We start from the raw sequence: 16,343 nt of genomic DNA on the forward strand, positions 1-16,343 counted from the left end.
ACAGGTCCTAGACGTGCTCAATGGGATTGAGATCCGGGCTCTTCGCTGGCCATGGCAGAACACTGACATTCCTGTCTTGCAGGAAATCACACACAGAACGAGCAGTATGGCTGGTGGCATTGTCATGTCAGGATGAGCCTGCAGGAAGGGTACCACATGAGGGAGGAGGATGTCTTCCCTGTAACGCACAGCGTTGAGGTTGCCTGCAATGACAACAAGCTCAGTCCGATGATGCAGTGACACACAGCGCCAGACCATGACGGACCCTCCACCTCCAAATCGATCCCGCTCCAGAGTACAGGCCTCGGTGTAAAGCTCATTCCATTGACGATAAACGCGAATCCGACCATCACCCCTGGTGAGACAAAACCGTGACTCGTCAGTGAAGAGCACTTTTTGCCAGTCCTGTCTGGTCCAGCGACGGTGGGTTTGTGTCCATAGGCGATGTTGTTGCCGGTGATGTCTGGTGAGGACCTGCCTTACAACAGGCCTACAAGCCCTCAGTCCAGCCTCTCTCAGCCTATTGCGGACAGTCTGAGCACTGATGGAGGGATTGTGCGTTCCTTGTGTAACCCGGGCAGTTGTTGTTGCCATCCTGTACCTGTCCCGCATGTGTGATGTTCGGATATACTGATCCTGTGCAGGTGTTGTTACACATGGTCTGCCACTGCGAGGACGATCAGCTGTCCGTCTTGTCTCCCTGTAGCGCTGTCTTAGGCATCTCACAGTACGGACATTGCAATTTATTGCCCTGGCCACATCTGCAGTCCTCATGCCTCCTTGCAGCATGTCTAAGGCACGTTCACACAGATGAGCAGGGACCCTGGGCATCTTTCTTTTGGTGTTTTTCAGAGTCAGTAGAAAGGCCTCTTTAGTGTCCTAAGTTTTCATAATTGTGACCTTAATTGCCTACCATCTGTAAGCTGTTAGTGTCTTAACGACCGTTCCACAGGGGCATGTTCATTCATTGTTTATGGTTCATTGAACAAGCATGGGAAACAGTGTTTAAACCGTTTACAATGAACAATGAAGATCTGTGAAATTATTTGGATTTTTATTAATTATCTTTGAAAGAAAGGGTCCTGCAAAAGGGACGTTTCTTTTTTTGCTGAGTTTATATACAGTTGAAGTCGGAAGTTTACATACACTTAGGTTGGAGTCATTAAAACTTGTTTTTCAACCACTCCACAAATGTCTTGTTAACAAACTATAGTTTTGGCAAGTCGGTTAGGACATCTAATCATTGCTGCGTCATGAAAGGAACTTGACACAGACACGAATGATCTGTTTAGTGTGTTATCACACTATTGGTGGTTTGTTGTGACCAAGGGTTGGTGCTATACGGTGTGTTATTGTTATTGGATGCTAGCTTGCTAGTTAGCTATGGTGTCATAGTTGAATAAAGTGGGTTGAGTCTATTCCTTTAAACATTGAACCGCTGTGGTTCACAACAATTCTGATTTCTAAAGGTGGAAGTTGGGAGAGTTTTTGTTCGGGTGGTTCAGTGAAACAATTTTAGTTTCTGAGGTAGAAGTTTTTGGTGAGGGAGGCCCTGCTCTCTCCGCTCCCAGATGCTTAGCTCATTTCATTCCGATCTCCTCTGCATTATTGTAGCCATTTGCTACAGCCTGTCAACTATGCCTCTGCCTATCCCTGTTCTCTCCTCTCTGCACAGGCTACACAAACGCACCACACCGCGTGGCTGCTGCCTCTCTAACCTGGTGGTCCCTGCACGCACCACCCACGTGGAGTTCCAGGTCGCAGGCAGCCTCTGGAACTGCCGTTCTGCTGCCAACAAAGCTGACTTCATCCCAGCCTATGCCAACCTCCAGTCCCTCGACTTCCTGGCGCTGACGGAAACATGGATCACCACTGAAAACACTGCTACTCCTACTGCTCTCTCCTCGTCTGACCATGTGTTCTCGCATACCCCGAGAGCATCTGGTCAGAGGGGTGGTGGTACAGGAATCCTCATTTCTCCCAAGTGGACATTCTCAATTTTTCCCCTAACCCATCTGTCTATCTCCTCATTTGAATTCCATGCTGTCACAGTCACTAGCCCATTTAAGCTTAATATCCTTGTCATCTATCGCCCTCCAGGTTCCCTTGGAGAGTTCATCAATGAGCTCGACGCCTTGATAAGTTCCTTCCCTGAGGATGGCTCACCCCTCACAGTTTTGGGGGATTTCAACCTCCCTATGTCCACATTTGACTCATTTCTCTCTGCCTCCTTCTTTCCACTCCTCTCCTCTTTTGACCTCACCCTCTCACCGTCCCCCCTACTCACAAGGCAGGCAATACGCTTGACCTCATCTTCACTAGATGCTGCTCCTCTACTAATCTCACTGCAACTCCCTCCATGTCTCCGACCACTACTTTGTTTCCTTTTCTCTCTCGCTCTCCTCCCACACTACTCACTCTGCCCCTACACAGATGGTAATGCGCCGCCGCAACCTTCGCTCTCTCTCTCCCACTACTCTCTCCTCTTCCATCCTATCATCTCTTCCCTCTGCTCAATCCTTCTCCCTCCAATCTCCTGATTCTGCCTCCTCAACCCTCCTCTCCTCCCTTTCTGCATCCTTTGACTCTCTGTGTCCCCTATCCTCCCGGCCAGCTCGGTCCTCCCCTCCAGCTCCGTGGCTTGATGACTCATTGCGAGCTCACAGAACAGAGCTCCGGGCAGCGGAGCGGAAATGGAAGAAAACTAAACTCCCTGCCGACCTGGCATCTTTTCACTCCCTCCTCTCTACATTTTCTTCATCTGTTTCTGCTGCTAAAGCCACCTTCTACCACTCTAAATTCCAAGCATCTGCCTCTAACCCTAGGAAGCTCTTTGCCACATTTTCCTCCCTCCTGAATCCTCCCCCCTCCTCTCTCTCTGTGGATGACTTCGTCAACCACTTTGAAAAGAAGGTTGACGACATCCGATCCTCGTTTGTTAAGTCTAATGACACTGCTGGTCCTGCTCACACTGCCCTACCCTATGCTTTGACTTCTTTCTCCCCTCTCTCTCCAGATAAAATCCTGCGACTTGTGACTGCAGGCCGCCCAACAACCTGCCCGCTTGACCCCATCCCCTCCTCCCTTCTCCAGACCATCTCCGGTGACCTTCTCCCCTACCTCACCTCGCTGATCAACTCATCCTTGACCGCTGGCCATGTCCCTTCCGTCTTCAAGAGAGCGAGAGTTGCTCCCCTTCTCAAAAAACCAACACTCGACCCCACTGATGTCAACAACTACAGACCAGTATCCCTTCTTTCTTTTCTTTCCAAAACTATTGAGCGTGCCGTCTTTAGCCAACTCTCTTGCTATCTCTCTCAGAATGACCTTCTTGATCCAAACCAATCAGGTTTCAGGACTGGTCATTCAACTGAGACTGCTCTTCTCTGTGTCACGGAGACTCTCCGCACTGCTAAAGCTAACTCTCTCTCCTCTGCTCTTGTCCTTCTAGACCTGTCTGCTGCCTTTGATACTGTGAACCATCAGATCCTCCTCTCCACCCTCTCCGAGCTGGGCATTTCCGGCGCGGCTCACTCCTGGATTGCGTCCTACCTGACCGGTCGCTCCTACCAAGTGGCGTGGCGAGAAGCTGTCTCCGCACCACGTGCTCTCACCACTGGTGTCCCCCAGGGCTCAGTTCTAGGCCCTCTCCTTTTCTCCCTATACACCAAGTCACTTGGCTCTGTCATATCCTCACATGGCCTTTCATATCATTGCTACGCTGACGATACACAACTAATCTTCTCCTTTCCCCCTTCTGATAACCAGGTGGCGAATCGCATCTCTGCATGTCTGGCAGACATATCAGTATGGATGACGGATCACCACCTCAAGCTGAACCCTGGCAAGACGGAGCTGCTCTTCCTCCCGGGGAAGGACTGCCCGTTCCATGATCTCGCCATCACGGTTGACAACTCCGCTGTGTCCTCCTCCCAGAGTGCGAAGAGCCTAGGCGTGACCCTGGACAACACCCTGTCGTTCTCCGCCAACATCAAGGCGGTGACCCGATCCTGCAGGTTCATGCTCTACAACATTCGGAGAGTACGACCCTGCCTTACACAGGAAGCGGCACAGGTCCTAATCCAGGCACTTGTCATCTCCCGTCTGGACTATTGCAACTCGCTGTTGGCTGGCCTCCCTGCCTGTGCCATTAAACCCTACAACTCATCCAGAATGCCGCAGCCCGTCTGGTGTTCAACCTTCCCAAGTTCTCTCACGTCACCCCCTCCTCCGCACACTCCACTGGCTTCCAGTTGAAGCTCGCATCCGCTACAAGACCATGGTGCTTGCCTATGGAGCTGTGAGGGAACGGCACCTCTGTACCTTCAGGCTCTGATCAGTCCCTACACCCAAACGAGGGCATTGCGTTCATCCACCTCTGGCCTGCTGGCTCCCTTCCTCTGCGGAAGCATAGTTCCCGCTCAGCCCAGGCAAAACTGTTCGCTGCTCTGGCACCCCAATGGTGGAACAAGCTCCCTCACGACGCCAGGACAGCGGAGTCACTCACCACCTTCCGGAGACATTTGAAACCCCACCTCTTTAAGGAATACCTGGGATAGGATAAAGTAATCCTTCTAACCCCCCCCCCCAAATTGTAAAGTGGTTATCCCACTGGCTATAGGGTAAACGCACCAATTTGTGAGTCGCTCTGGCTAAGAGCGTCTGCTAAATGACGTTAATGTGCCCTTGAGCAAGGCACTTAACCCTAATTGCTCCTGTAAGTCGCTCTGGATAAGAGCGTCTGCTAAATGACTAAAATGTAAAATGTAAATGTATCTACTTTGTGCATGACACAAGTCATTTTTCCAACATTTCTTTACAGACAGATTATTTCACTTATAATTCACTGTATCACAATTCCAGTGGGTCAGAAGTTTACAAACACTAAGTTGACTGTGCCTTTAAACAGCTTGGAAAATTCCAGAAAATGATGTCATGGCTTTAGAAGCTTCTGATAGGCTAATTGACATCATTTGAGTCAATTGGAGGTGTACCTGTGGATGTATTTAAAGACCTTCAAACTCAGTGCCTCTTTGCTTGACATCAGGGGAAAACCAAAAGAAATCAGTCAAGACTGTAGACCTCCACAAGTCTGGTTCATCCTTGGGAGCAATTTCCAAACGCCTGAAGGTACCACGTTCATCTGTACGAACAATAGTACGCAAGTATAAACACCATGGGACCACGCAGCCATCATACCGCTCAGGAAGGAGAGGCGTTCTGTCTCCTAGAGATGAACGTACTTTGGTGCGAAAAGTGCAAATCAATCCCAGAACAGCAGCAAAGGACCTTGTGAAGATGCTGGAGGAAACAGGTACAAAAGTATCTATATCAACGCACCAGACCTCCAGCGAGGGTCCTCTGCTCCACTCCGGTGTCAGAGCAGTCTGCTCCACCAGTGCTTAGTCCAGCTCCGGTCAGCTGCTTCACTCCAGTGCCAGAGCAGTCCGCTCCACCTGTGCCAAGTCCAGCTCCGGTCAGCTGCTTCACTCCAGTGCCAGAGCAGTCCGCTCCACCGGTGCCTAGTCCGGGTCCGGTCGTCTACTCTTCCCCCATGCCGGAGCCATCCGTTCCACCGGGGTCCGAGCCGGAACCAGACGTCAACCCCTCTCCAGGATCGGGGCCTCCCACACCAGGGTCCAGACAGGACTTGGTGCATCGCGGGAGGACTGCCGAGCCGGAAGCAGAAGTCAACGCCTCTCCAGGGTCGAGGGCTCCCACACCAGGGTCCAGACAGGGCTTGGTGCATCGTGGGAGGACTGAGAGGGGGAGCATCGCGCTGGGGTCCAGACCGGACCGGGCGTGTAACGGGGAGGCAGGATGGGAGAAGAGGTTAATACCTACGTTGCGCCCGAGGCCGGAGCCGCCACCGAGGCTGGATGCCCACCCGGACCCTCCCCCTAATGAGTCAGGTTGGGGGGAGGGGGGTACTGTCACGCCCTGACCTTGAGAGCCCGGTTTTCTCTAGTTGGTTTGGTCAGGGTGTGAATTCTATGTTATGTATTTCTATGTTGGCCGGGTGTGGTTCCCAATCAGAGGCAGCTGTCGATCGTTGTCTCTGATTGGGGATCATACTTAGGTAGCCATTTTGCCTACCTTTAGTTGTGGGATCTTGTTTCTGTTTGTGTGGCTTGTTTGATGTATAGCCTTTAGAACTTCACGTTCAGTTGTTTTATTATTTTGTCAAGTGTTTATTATTATTATTAAACATGTACGCATACCACGCTGCACCTTGGTCCAATCCTTCTATCAACGAACGTGACAGAAGATCCCACCACCAACGGACCAAGCAGCGTGGCCAGGAGGAGCAGACACCCTGTACACAGGTGGGGAAAACATTTTGGACATGGGAGGAGATATTAGCTGGTAAAGGACCCTGGGCGAAGGAAGAAGCCCAGGCGGGAGAGGATCAACGGCGACACCGAAGGTGCCGACCGCGAAGGAAGCACGAGAGCAAATCTGTGGGCAGAACTGAAAAAGCGTGTGCGAGCAAGGAGACCTACAAACCTGACTCAGTTACACCAGCTCTGTCAGGAGGAAAGGGCCAAAATTCACCCAACTTATTGTGGGAAGCTTATGGAAGGCTACCCGAAACGTTTGACCCAAGTTAAACAATTTAAAGGCAATGCTACCAAATACTAATAGAGTGTACGTACATTTCTGACCCACTGGGAATGTGATGAAAAAAAATTAAAGCTGAAATAAATAATTCTCTCTACTATTATTCTGACATTTCACATTCTCAAAATAAAGTGGTGATCCTAACTGACCTAAGACAGGACATATTTACTAGGATTAAATGTCAGCAATTGTGAAAAACTGAGTTTAAATGTATTCGGCTAAGGTGTATGTATAATTTCGACTTCAACTGTATATATATAAAGAAATACAGGTTACAATTTGGTATGAGGTCACCGTAATACACATTGCTCACGCACACACACACGCGCATGCATAACATGATACATACTGCACTCCCTCAGATACCACCTTGACCCCTAGGTCAGAACTAACATGTGGGTCAGATCAGAGTACTACAGTATGACTGTAAGTAGTCTTAAAACTGTGTTTATATGATCCTGTTTCAGTGTGGAAACTATCGGTCGTCAACAACTCTCTGACTTCCTCCTCCCTCCTGTTGCTGATCTCTGAGGTTTCTCTGATATTTGTGGCCATTTCATTTAGGTGGCGTATGAAACCATTTAGCACACTTTGTAGCATTTGTAACATTTGTCACTTTTGTTTATTTGGGGGATTTTAGGGCCACATAAAGAGCATTACTACTCTTCCTTTAATCTCTGAAAAATCCTTCACCTATGGTTTTTCAGTCTAGCTAACAAAGTGTGTCAGATGCTGTGGAAAGTCCCTTTTCTATGTGACACTAAACATACATTACCATTGTAACGCCTTGGCTCTTCCTCAGAACCCCAACCTTTGACAGTTGGGTGCTTAAATTTGACATCAATAGACAGGTATCTATAGCCTTTGGTTGGAAAGGCAGGGGAGAAGGACAGGATGTCTAAATATGGTGTGCAAATCAATCTACTTTGGCTTGACACTCATTGCAACACATCAACTGGGTTATCTAATAGTGGTGGTTCGGTGACCACCGTGCTCGAGTGTTTGCCTTGCCTGAGACCTGAAGAGTTACATTGACTCTTGACCTTTAAATAAAGTTTTATTTTGAACCTCTGTCGTCTATGGGGCCAGATACTCCCAGGAGCTTCCAGGAAGAACCCAGGACTGTCAGCACTGCAGCAAGGTCCTCCTGGGCAGCTCATGGCTGCAGGCCTCAACCACCAACCCCTCAGGTACTGTAATGTCACAACATTCAGTGCTTTTTTACTAGACCTCTAACTGGGGTAAATTGCAAAAAGCTTAATCTCAAAATGTGAATACTGTATTGAGAGCTGTACAGAACTAAGATTGTATTCTTAATATTCTAATGGATACATGGCAGTGACATTTCTAACAATGTGTGACCCTTAACCTCTATCGTCATAGGGACAGAGCATATAGGAAACATGAGAGAGAGAGAAGCGAGCTTGAGGGAGAACGAGAGAGAAAGAGAGTGAGAGAGAGAGAGGGAGAGGGGGAGATAGAGAAGGAGAGAGAGAGAGAGAGAGAGAGAGAGAGAGAGAGAGAGAGAGAGGGGGGGGAGAGAGAGGAGAGAGAGAGAGAGAGAGAGAGAGAGAGAGAGAGAGAGAGAGAGAGAGAGAGAAAGAGTGAGAGAGAGAGTGGGGAGAGAGAAAGAGCAAGAGAGAGATTAAGAGTGAGAGAGAGAGTGAGAATGTGAGAGAGAGAGAGACAGAGACAGAGACAGAGAGAGTGAGTGAGTGAGTGAGTGAGTGAGTGAGTGAGTGAGTGAGTGAGTGAGTGAGTGAGTGAGTTGTGGTTTTGCAGCAGTGCGGTAAACAGGCAGAACAAACAGTATGTTCTGCAATGTGCTGGTGGTTTTGATACAGTGCCAAAGAGAAAAAGAGCTTACATCTTATTTTCACTCTATGTAGGGTGGTCAAATCAGCCTCACATCTTTACAGTCTGTGTTTGTGTGATGGGGTTAGCACTGTCACTCGCTCATTACAGTACGACTGAGAGACGGTATTCATGTGATGCAAGATTATCACCATTGATTGTCTCCACCAAATTGAATGACCAGAGTAACACATTTAGTTGAATAATGAGTGTTTCACTGACTTCAACTAGTCACTTTTATCAGCCTTGATCATTTTAGTCCCCATAAGTGGGACACTTATCATGCTTAGATATCAGATGTTTTTTTTGTAGCCTCCTGTAGCTCAGTTGGTAGAGCATGATGCTTGCAACGCCAGGGTTGTGGGTTCGATTCCCATGGGGGGCCAGTATGAAAAATGTATGCACTCACTAACTGTAAGTCGCTCTGGATAAGAGCTTCTGCTAAATGACTAAAAATGTCAAATGTTTGTGTGTTCTAAGCGAGAGGCCAAGGAAGGTTTGGACAGGAAGCTAATAGAGGAGTGAACACTTTATTGTTGTGGTCTTGGTCCTTGCTCTCCCCCACCTCTCTCTCTTTCTCTCATCATCTCCCCCCCCCCATTCAACATCCTGTATGTGTTCTACAGAGCCCCATAGTAACTGTGTAAAACAGTATCACTAACTGCCACCAAAGGGCTAAAGAGCTGACAGCTCTACTGCAGAGTCACACCTCGGTCAGATTATAGAGAAATACAAAGGTACACGATGAGAGGAAACCAAGGTTCTTCTTGTCAATTTGAACCTTGTGAAAGGATGTGGTGTATTTATAGAACTATCTCTGGTAAAAGGAGGTCTTAACAAGTTATCATTATCTAGGTGTGTGACTGACACACACGTAGGCTACATTACAGTTGTATAATACCATTTCATACAACACACTGTAATTTTTAAAATATTTCATCTTTGAATTTATCTTCACAAATTAAGACAACAAATAATGTAGAGTCAAGAAGGTTGCTGCTATGACAACAGTGCAAATAGAGACATGAGCCTTTACAGTCATTTGTGTGACCCCTACTCTACAGAGAACCCATCTGCATGCAATGTGGCTCAGCTCACATCACCCTTTAGTGCTATTAGTAGGTCATCACTCGGACCTGACACTATTGTTTAATTGGGTAATGGTCACCAATGCTTGTGCTGATCAATATAGACGTGTGAGAAAACAATTAACCCATACGCTCAATTATACAGGCTGCAGTGGGGAGCACAGGGGGAAAGTCGGGCCGAAACACATTACAAAATAGAAATGGAGCTAAGCTAGGTTTATTAATACTGATATTCAGTGGACGATTCTGTCTGTGTACACATAATGTATATTAATGTAAATGTAACTATAACTAATTATTAATTTACTCGTCACAAGATACTAAATGAAAGAAGGAATTTACATGACATGGAATGATTACACTTCCACCCCCACCCCCTCTTGTTGCTCTCTCCTCCCCAGGCTCAGGTGAGACCTCTCTGGGGTGTAAGTACTGTGATCGTGGCTTCAGGGTGGAGCGGTCACTGCCATCCCACCGGCGAGATCAGGGAGGAGAGAAGCCCTACCAGTGTAAACGCAGCTCCAAGAGGTTCAGCCTCAAACACCAACTGGATACACACCACCGGGTACACACAGGTATTATATCCCCCTCATACTGCTGGTGTGTGTGTGTGTGTGTGTTTCAATGTGTCAGTCATTGTGTATGTGCTTGCCTGCTCACTCTCAATGTCAACCCCAGGAGAGAAGCCGTTTGAGTTACGTCTGTGTGGCCAGCGGTCGAGGGACTACTCAGCCATGATCAAGCACCTGCGGACCCACGGCGGGGCCACGCCCTACCAGTGTACTGCCTGCCTGGAGCTCTGTAGCAGCCTGGCTGCTATGCAGAAACAACTGAAGAACCTCCCGCTGCAGGACTTCCCCCCAGACTGGACCATCAGCAGCACCTACCTGTACACATACAGTGAGGGAAAAAAGTATTTGATCCCCTGCTGATTTTGTACGTTTGCCCACTGACAAAGAAATGATCAGTCTATAATTGTAATGGTATGTTTATTTGAACAGTGAGAGACAGAATAACAACAACAAAAATCCAGAAAAACGCATGACAAAAATGTTATTAATTGATTTGCACTTTAATGAGGGAAATAAGTATTTGACCCCCTCTCAATCAGAAAGATTTCTGGCTCCCAGGTGTCTTTTATACAGGTAACGAGCTGAGATTAGGAGCACACTCTTAAAGGGAGTGCTCCTAATCTCATCTTGTTACCTGTATAAAAGACACCTGTTCACAGAAGCAATCAATTAATCAGATTCCAAACTCTCCACCATGGCCAAGACCAAAGAGCTCTCCAAGGATGTCAGGGACAAGATTGTAGACCTACACAAGGCTGGATGGGCTACAAGACCATCGCCAAGCAGCTTGGTGAGAAGGTGACAACAGTTGGTGCGATTATTCGCAAATGGAAGAAACACAAAATAACTGTCAATCTCCCTCGGCCTGGGGCTCCATGCAAGATCTCACCTTGTGGAGTTGCAATGATCATGAGAACGGTGAGGAATCAGTCCAGAACTACACGGGAGGATCTTGTCAATGATCTCAAGACAGCTGGGACCATAGTCACCAAGAAAACAATTGGTAACACACTACGCCGTGAAGGACTGAAATCCTGCAGCGCCCGCAAGGTCCCCCTGTTCAAGAAAGCACATATACAGGCCCGTCTGAAGTTTGCCAATGAACATCTGAATTATTCAGAGGAGAACTGGGTGAAAGTGTTGTGGTCAGATGAGACCAAAATCGAGCTCTTTGGCATCAACTCAACTCGCCGTGTTTGGATGAGGAGGAATGCTGCATGGAGGTGGAAACATTATGCTTTGTGGGTGTTTTTCTGCTAAGGGGACAGGACAACTTCACCGCATTAAAGGGATGATGGACGGGGCCATGTACCGTCAAATCTTGGGTGAGAACCTCCTTCCCTCAGCCAGGGCTTTGAAAATGGGTCGTGGATGGTTATTCCAGCATGACAATGACCCAAAACACACGGCCAAGGCAACAAAGGAGTGGCTCAAGAAGAAACACATTAAGGTCCTGGAGTGGCCTAGCCAGTCTCCAGACCTTAATCCCATAGACAATCTGTGGAGGGAGTTGAAGGTTCGAGTTGCCAAACGTCAGGCTCGAAACCTTAATGACTTGGAGAAGATCTGCAAAGAGGAGTGGGACAAAATCCCTCCTGAGATGTGTGCAAACCTGGTGGCCAACTACAAGAAATGTCTAGCACCAGCAGCATTATCATTATCAAGCACAGTATTATTCCCATTCCATCATGGCTGCGCTGAAAAGTCAGTCATTTCCAAGAGACAAGGAAAGGAAACATCAAGACTATTTAGAGGCAGCAAAACATGTGCCCATGTTTCATATTGTAGTATATGAAGAATTATGACTTTGCTAATGTTTTCAAGTGGAATTTGAGAGGATGTTTATTCAGTTTCAGAGGGAGCCGTTTTAGAGTGACACCCCATAGAACAGAGGGAGTCTGTTTGTTGTAGACAGGGGATTGGTCAGTATGGGTAACCGCCCATATCCTGGGTAAAGATTATAAGTACTGGGTTGGAACAAAGAAGATCAGAACAGACATATTCTTTTGGGACTCTGTTCTCCGGATGATCTTGACATCTGTAAACTTATGCTGAAATCTTGTGATATAAATAAAACTTATGATCAAAGCTCAGTATAAGCGGACTCCGTTGTTTCACAGCAATAATTAGCAACATTAACTCGACACTACAATATGAATGTTTCCAACTATGTCTGGCCTTTATCTCTCTCAAGAAGACTTGGAGCAATCTTTTTGTACGCAAAGTTTTGATTTTCATTTAACCATATGTGTTTAGTACATTTAGATGTTGTTTGATTCAGATTTACAGTGCCTATAGAGTCTGCACCTCCTGGAATTTTTTTCCACGTTCTTTTGCGTTACAAAGTGGGATATAAATATTTTTTATTTACATTTTCTGTGATTGATCTACACAAAATACTCCCTAATGTCAAAGTGAAAAGAAAATTTGACACATTATTACAAATTAATAACAATTCAATAACTAAAATATAGTAGCTGCAGAAGTACTCACCCGCTTAGTTTAGGCAAGCCTAAATGAGTTCAGAAGTACAATTTGGCTTAACAAATCACATATGGACTCACTCTGTGTGAAATAATAGGGGTTGACAAGATTTTTGAATGACTACCCCTTCCTCTGTCCCACATACATACAACATATGTAAGGTCCCACTTGAAGTATTTAATTTCAAGCACAGATTCAACTACAAAGATCAGGGAGCTTTTCTAAAGCCTCATAAAGAAGGCCAGTGATTGGTAGATGGGTAAAAATAACAAATTAGACATTGAATATATTTTTAAGCATGGTCAAATTATTAATTATGCTGTGGATTATGTATTAAACCACCCAGACACATCAAAGATGCAGTCGTCCTTCTGAACTGAGCTGCAGGACATTACGGAAACTGCTTAGGGATGTTATTATGAGGCCATTGGTGATTTTAAAACAGCTACAGAGTTCAATGGTTGTGATCGAGAAAACTGAGGATGGATCAACAACATTGTAGTGACTCCACAATAACTACCTAAATGACAGAGTGAAAAGAAGAATACAAATACACTGAATAAAAATAACATTCATAACATTCATAATGGCACTAAAGTAATACTGCAACAACAACAGAAACACTGCAAAGGAATACACTTTTTGGCCTAAATGCAAAGCCTTATGTTCGGAGCAAATCCAACACAACACATCACTGAGTAACTCCCTCCTTATTTTCGAGCATGGTGGTGCTGCATCATGGTATGGGTATGCTTGACATTCTTCAGGATGAAAAGAAACGGATGGAGCTAAGCACAGGCAAAATCCTAGAGGAAAACCTGCTTCAGTCTGCTTTACACCAGTCACTGGGAGAGGAATTCACCTTCCAGCAGGACAATAACCTAGAACACAAAGATGTTTACCAAGAAGATAGTGAATGTTGGCCAAGTTACAGGTTTGACTTAAATCTGCTTGAAAATGTATGGCAAGACTTGAACATTGCTGTCTAGCCATGATCCCCAACACATTGACATAGCTTGAAGATTTCTGGTGGAAACGTGGGCGTGTGGGCACACTCACTCTCCAAGAGCTTGTTGTAAGCCTTGGCCATCCTGTCCATGTCACGGGTGAGGCTGGGGGTGGGGCTGCGTGATGGGGTGTGGTGGGGACTGGGGGTGAAACCCAGTAGGGGGCTGGGGTTGGCCATGTTGGGCACGCTGGGTGCGTGGCGGGGCACACCGTTGGCCTGGGAGCAGCGGTGGAACAGGGCTAGCTCTGCCTCGGTGGGGCCCTGGATGAAGGGCCGCTGGCCCCAGATAGAGCCGTGCCACCGGTACGGGCTGTGGGGGAAGTTCGTGGTGCTCTTGTGTGGACGCATGAGGGGGTCAGGCTGGGAGGAGCCACTGGGCATGATGTCAGGAAGGGAGAGGGGGCTGATGCTGCGTGGGGACTCTGTGTCTGTCTGGAAGAGAGAGAGGGAGAGAGAGAGAGAGATCTATCAAATCTACAAAATCTAAAAACAATGACAAATGGTTTGATGAAGAATGCAAAAACCTAAGAATTCACAAAATGGTACAAATACCAAATTGAGACTGCATGCAGAATTCTGCAAAAACATTCTCTGTGTACAACGTAAAACACCAAATAATGCATGCAGAGCAGATTAGGCCGATACCCGCTAATGATCAAAATCCAGAAAAGAGCCGTTAAAATCTACAACCACCTAAAAGGAAGCAATTCCCAAACCTTCCATAACAAAGCCTTCACCTACAAAGAGATTAACCTAGTGATATTACGTGTTACATAGGACTTTGAGGATGAGGACATTCCATTTATTTATGTCACTGGTGGGTGCCAGAATGTCTGCGTGCCAGGAAGGCTGGAGGGCCACTTGTGTTAATCTTAGAATGAGTACGTTATGGAATGTCCTGACTGGGTTGCAAGATGATACTTTTGTAGTTGGGAGTGACACCTAATAATGTTTGGCAACTGTGGGCTAGAATTGGATTGCAAAGCAGTATATAAACTGAGAGATTTTCTATGTCTATCATTCAAATAGCAAGAGGCAATTGACTTGTGTCTTGTGTTGAATCCGGTACTGTATTAAATACATTGTATCAACTCTCCATCTAAGCGTTTAACTATTTTCTTGCATCCTGAATTCCTTGATACCAGAGAAACTCATCATAACACCTAGAGAGTCCCCTAAGCAAGCTGGTCCTGGGGCTCTGTTCACAAACACAAACAGACCCCACAGAGCCCCAGGACAACAACAGCAACACAATTAGACCCAACCAAATCATAAGAAAACAAAAAGATAATTACTTGACACATTGGAAAGAATTTACCAAAAAACAGAGCAAACTGGAATGATATTTGGCCCTAAACAGAGAGTACACAGTGGCAGAATACCTGACCACTGTGACTGATCCAAAATTAAGGAAAGCTTTGACTATGTACACTGGGACTATGTGGTCCTCTGTAGCTCAATTGATAGAGCATGGCGCTTGTAATGCCAGGGTAGTGGGTTCGATCCCTGGGAACACCCATACGTAAAAATGTATGCACACATGACTGTAAGTCGCTTTGGATAAAAGCGTCTGCTAAATGGCATATTATATCATATTATACAGACTCAGTGAGCATGTCCTTGCTATTGAAAGAGACCAGGCTCTCAAGAGAAAACAGGCTATGTGCACACTGCCCACAAAATGAAATGGAAACTGAGCTGCACTTCCTAACCTCCTGCCAAATGTATGACCATATTAGAGACACATAAATCCCTCAGATTACACAGACCCACAAAGAATTCCAAAAAACAAATCAAATTTTGATAATCTCCCATATTTGTTGGGTGTAATACCAGTGTGCCATCACAGCAGCAAGATTTGTGACCTGTTGCCACAAGAAAGGGGCAACCAGTGAAGAACAAACACTTTTGTAAATACAACCCATATTTATTTTTCCTTTTGTACTTATTTGCGCGTCGTTATAACACTGCACAACGCCATAATACGACATTTGAAATGTGTCTATTCCTTTGAAACTTGTGAGTGTAATGTTTACTGTTCATGTTTGATTGATTATTTCACTTTTGTTTATTATCTATTTCACTTGCTTTGGCAATGTAAACATATGTTTCCCATGTCAATAAAGCCCTTTGAATTGAATTGAAAGAGAGAGTGCCTCATGCGTGCCTCATGCTGCTCTGCTGACCTTACACTTTAAAACGTTCTACACCATCTTCTCAGGGGATGCCTTTTTCATCTGGAAAACTGTAATATAGGCAACATAGAAAATGTAATTAAATAAAAACCCTGTTATCGCTTCAGTTGTCCTTTTTGAGCAAACAAATCTAATCATTGGAATTACTTTTTCAGAAAATATAAGAAACTATTAACAAATCATGTTATAAGAACATTCATCAATATTTAATAAACATCTGCGTAAACATTTGTTTCCCTCACGTTGATGAGGTGAAGATGATAGTGAACGTTCTCCCCTGGAGCTCTGGTCTAGACCACCATGGTGATGGATGTCTGCCGGCCCCGTAGACCCTCCTGTATGGTCCCTGTGGATCCTGTGGAACCCCTGGCCTCAGCACTAGGGGCCCCTTTGGCCTTTGTCAACTTACTATAGCTGAAGGTGAGTCTTCAGATATGGGAACAAGGTTGATGGCAGGGGAGTTACTCCCAGTCATTCAAGACCTAAAGAAACATAAGAGCATGTCAACAACAACAGAACA

At 46.2% G+C, this 16,343-nt stretch overlaps 1 protein-coding gene across 1 annotated transcript; it reads left to right on the plus strand.

The window, feature by feature from the left end:
* The first annotated feature begins 9,466 nt into the window (after window positions 1-9,466).
* Window positions 9,467-10,502, plus strand: LOC121586129 (zinc finger and BTB domain-containing protein 16-A-like). Its single transcript, XM_041902627.2, has 2 exons — window positions 9,467-10,138; window positions 10,242-10,502. Exons 1-2 carry the CDS (start codon window positions 9,916-9,918, stop codon window positions 10,493-10,495), a joined length of 477 nt encoding a protein of 158 aa, XP_041758561.1. The 5' UTR covers window positions 9,467-9,915; the 3' UTR covers window positions 10,496-10,502.
* Window positions 10,503-16,343: the final 5,841 nt, after the last annotated feature.

The sequence above is a fragment of the Coregonus clupeaformis genome, unplaced genomic scaffold (genome assembly GCF_020615455.1).
Source record: "Coregonus clupeaformis isolate EN_2021a unplaced genomic scaffold, ASM2061545v1 scaf0096, whole genome shotgun sequence".
NCBI lineage: Eukaryota > Metazoa > Chordata > Actinopteri > Salmoniformes > Salmonidae > Coregonus > Coregonus clupeaformis.

What these genes read in the sequence shown, in the direction of transcription:
- LOC121586129 (XM_041902627.2), top strand. Translation starts at nt 9,916, where the DNA reads ATGATTACACTTCCACCCCCACCCCCTCTTGTTGCTCTCTCCTCCCCA. An exon ending in ACACCACCGGGTACACACAG is followed by an intron (nt 10,139 to 10,241) that starts GTATTATATCCC and finishes TGTCAACCCCAG; the next exon opens with GAGAGAAGCCGTTTGAGTTA.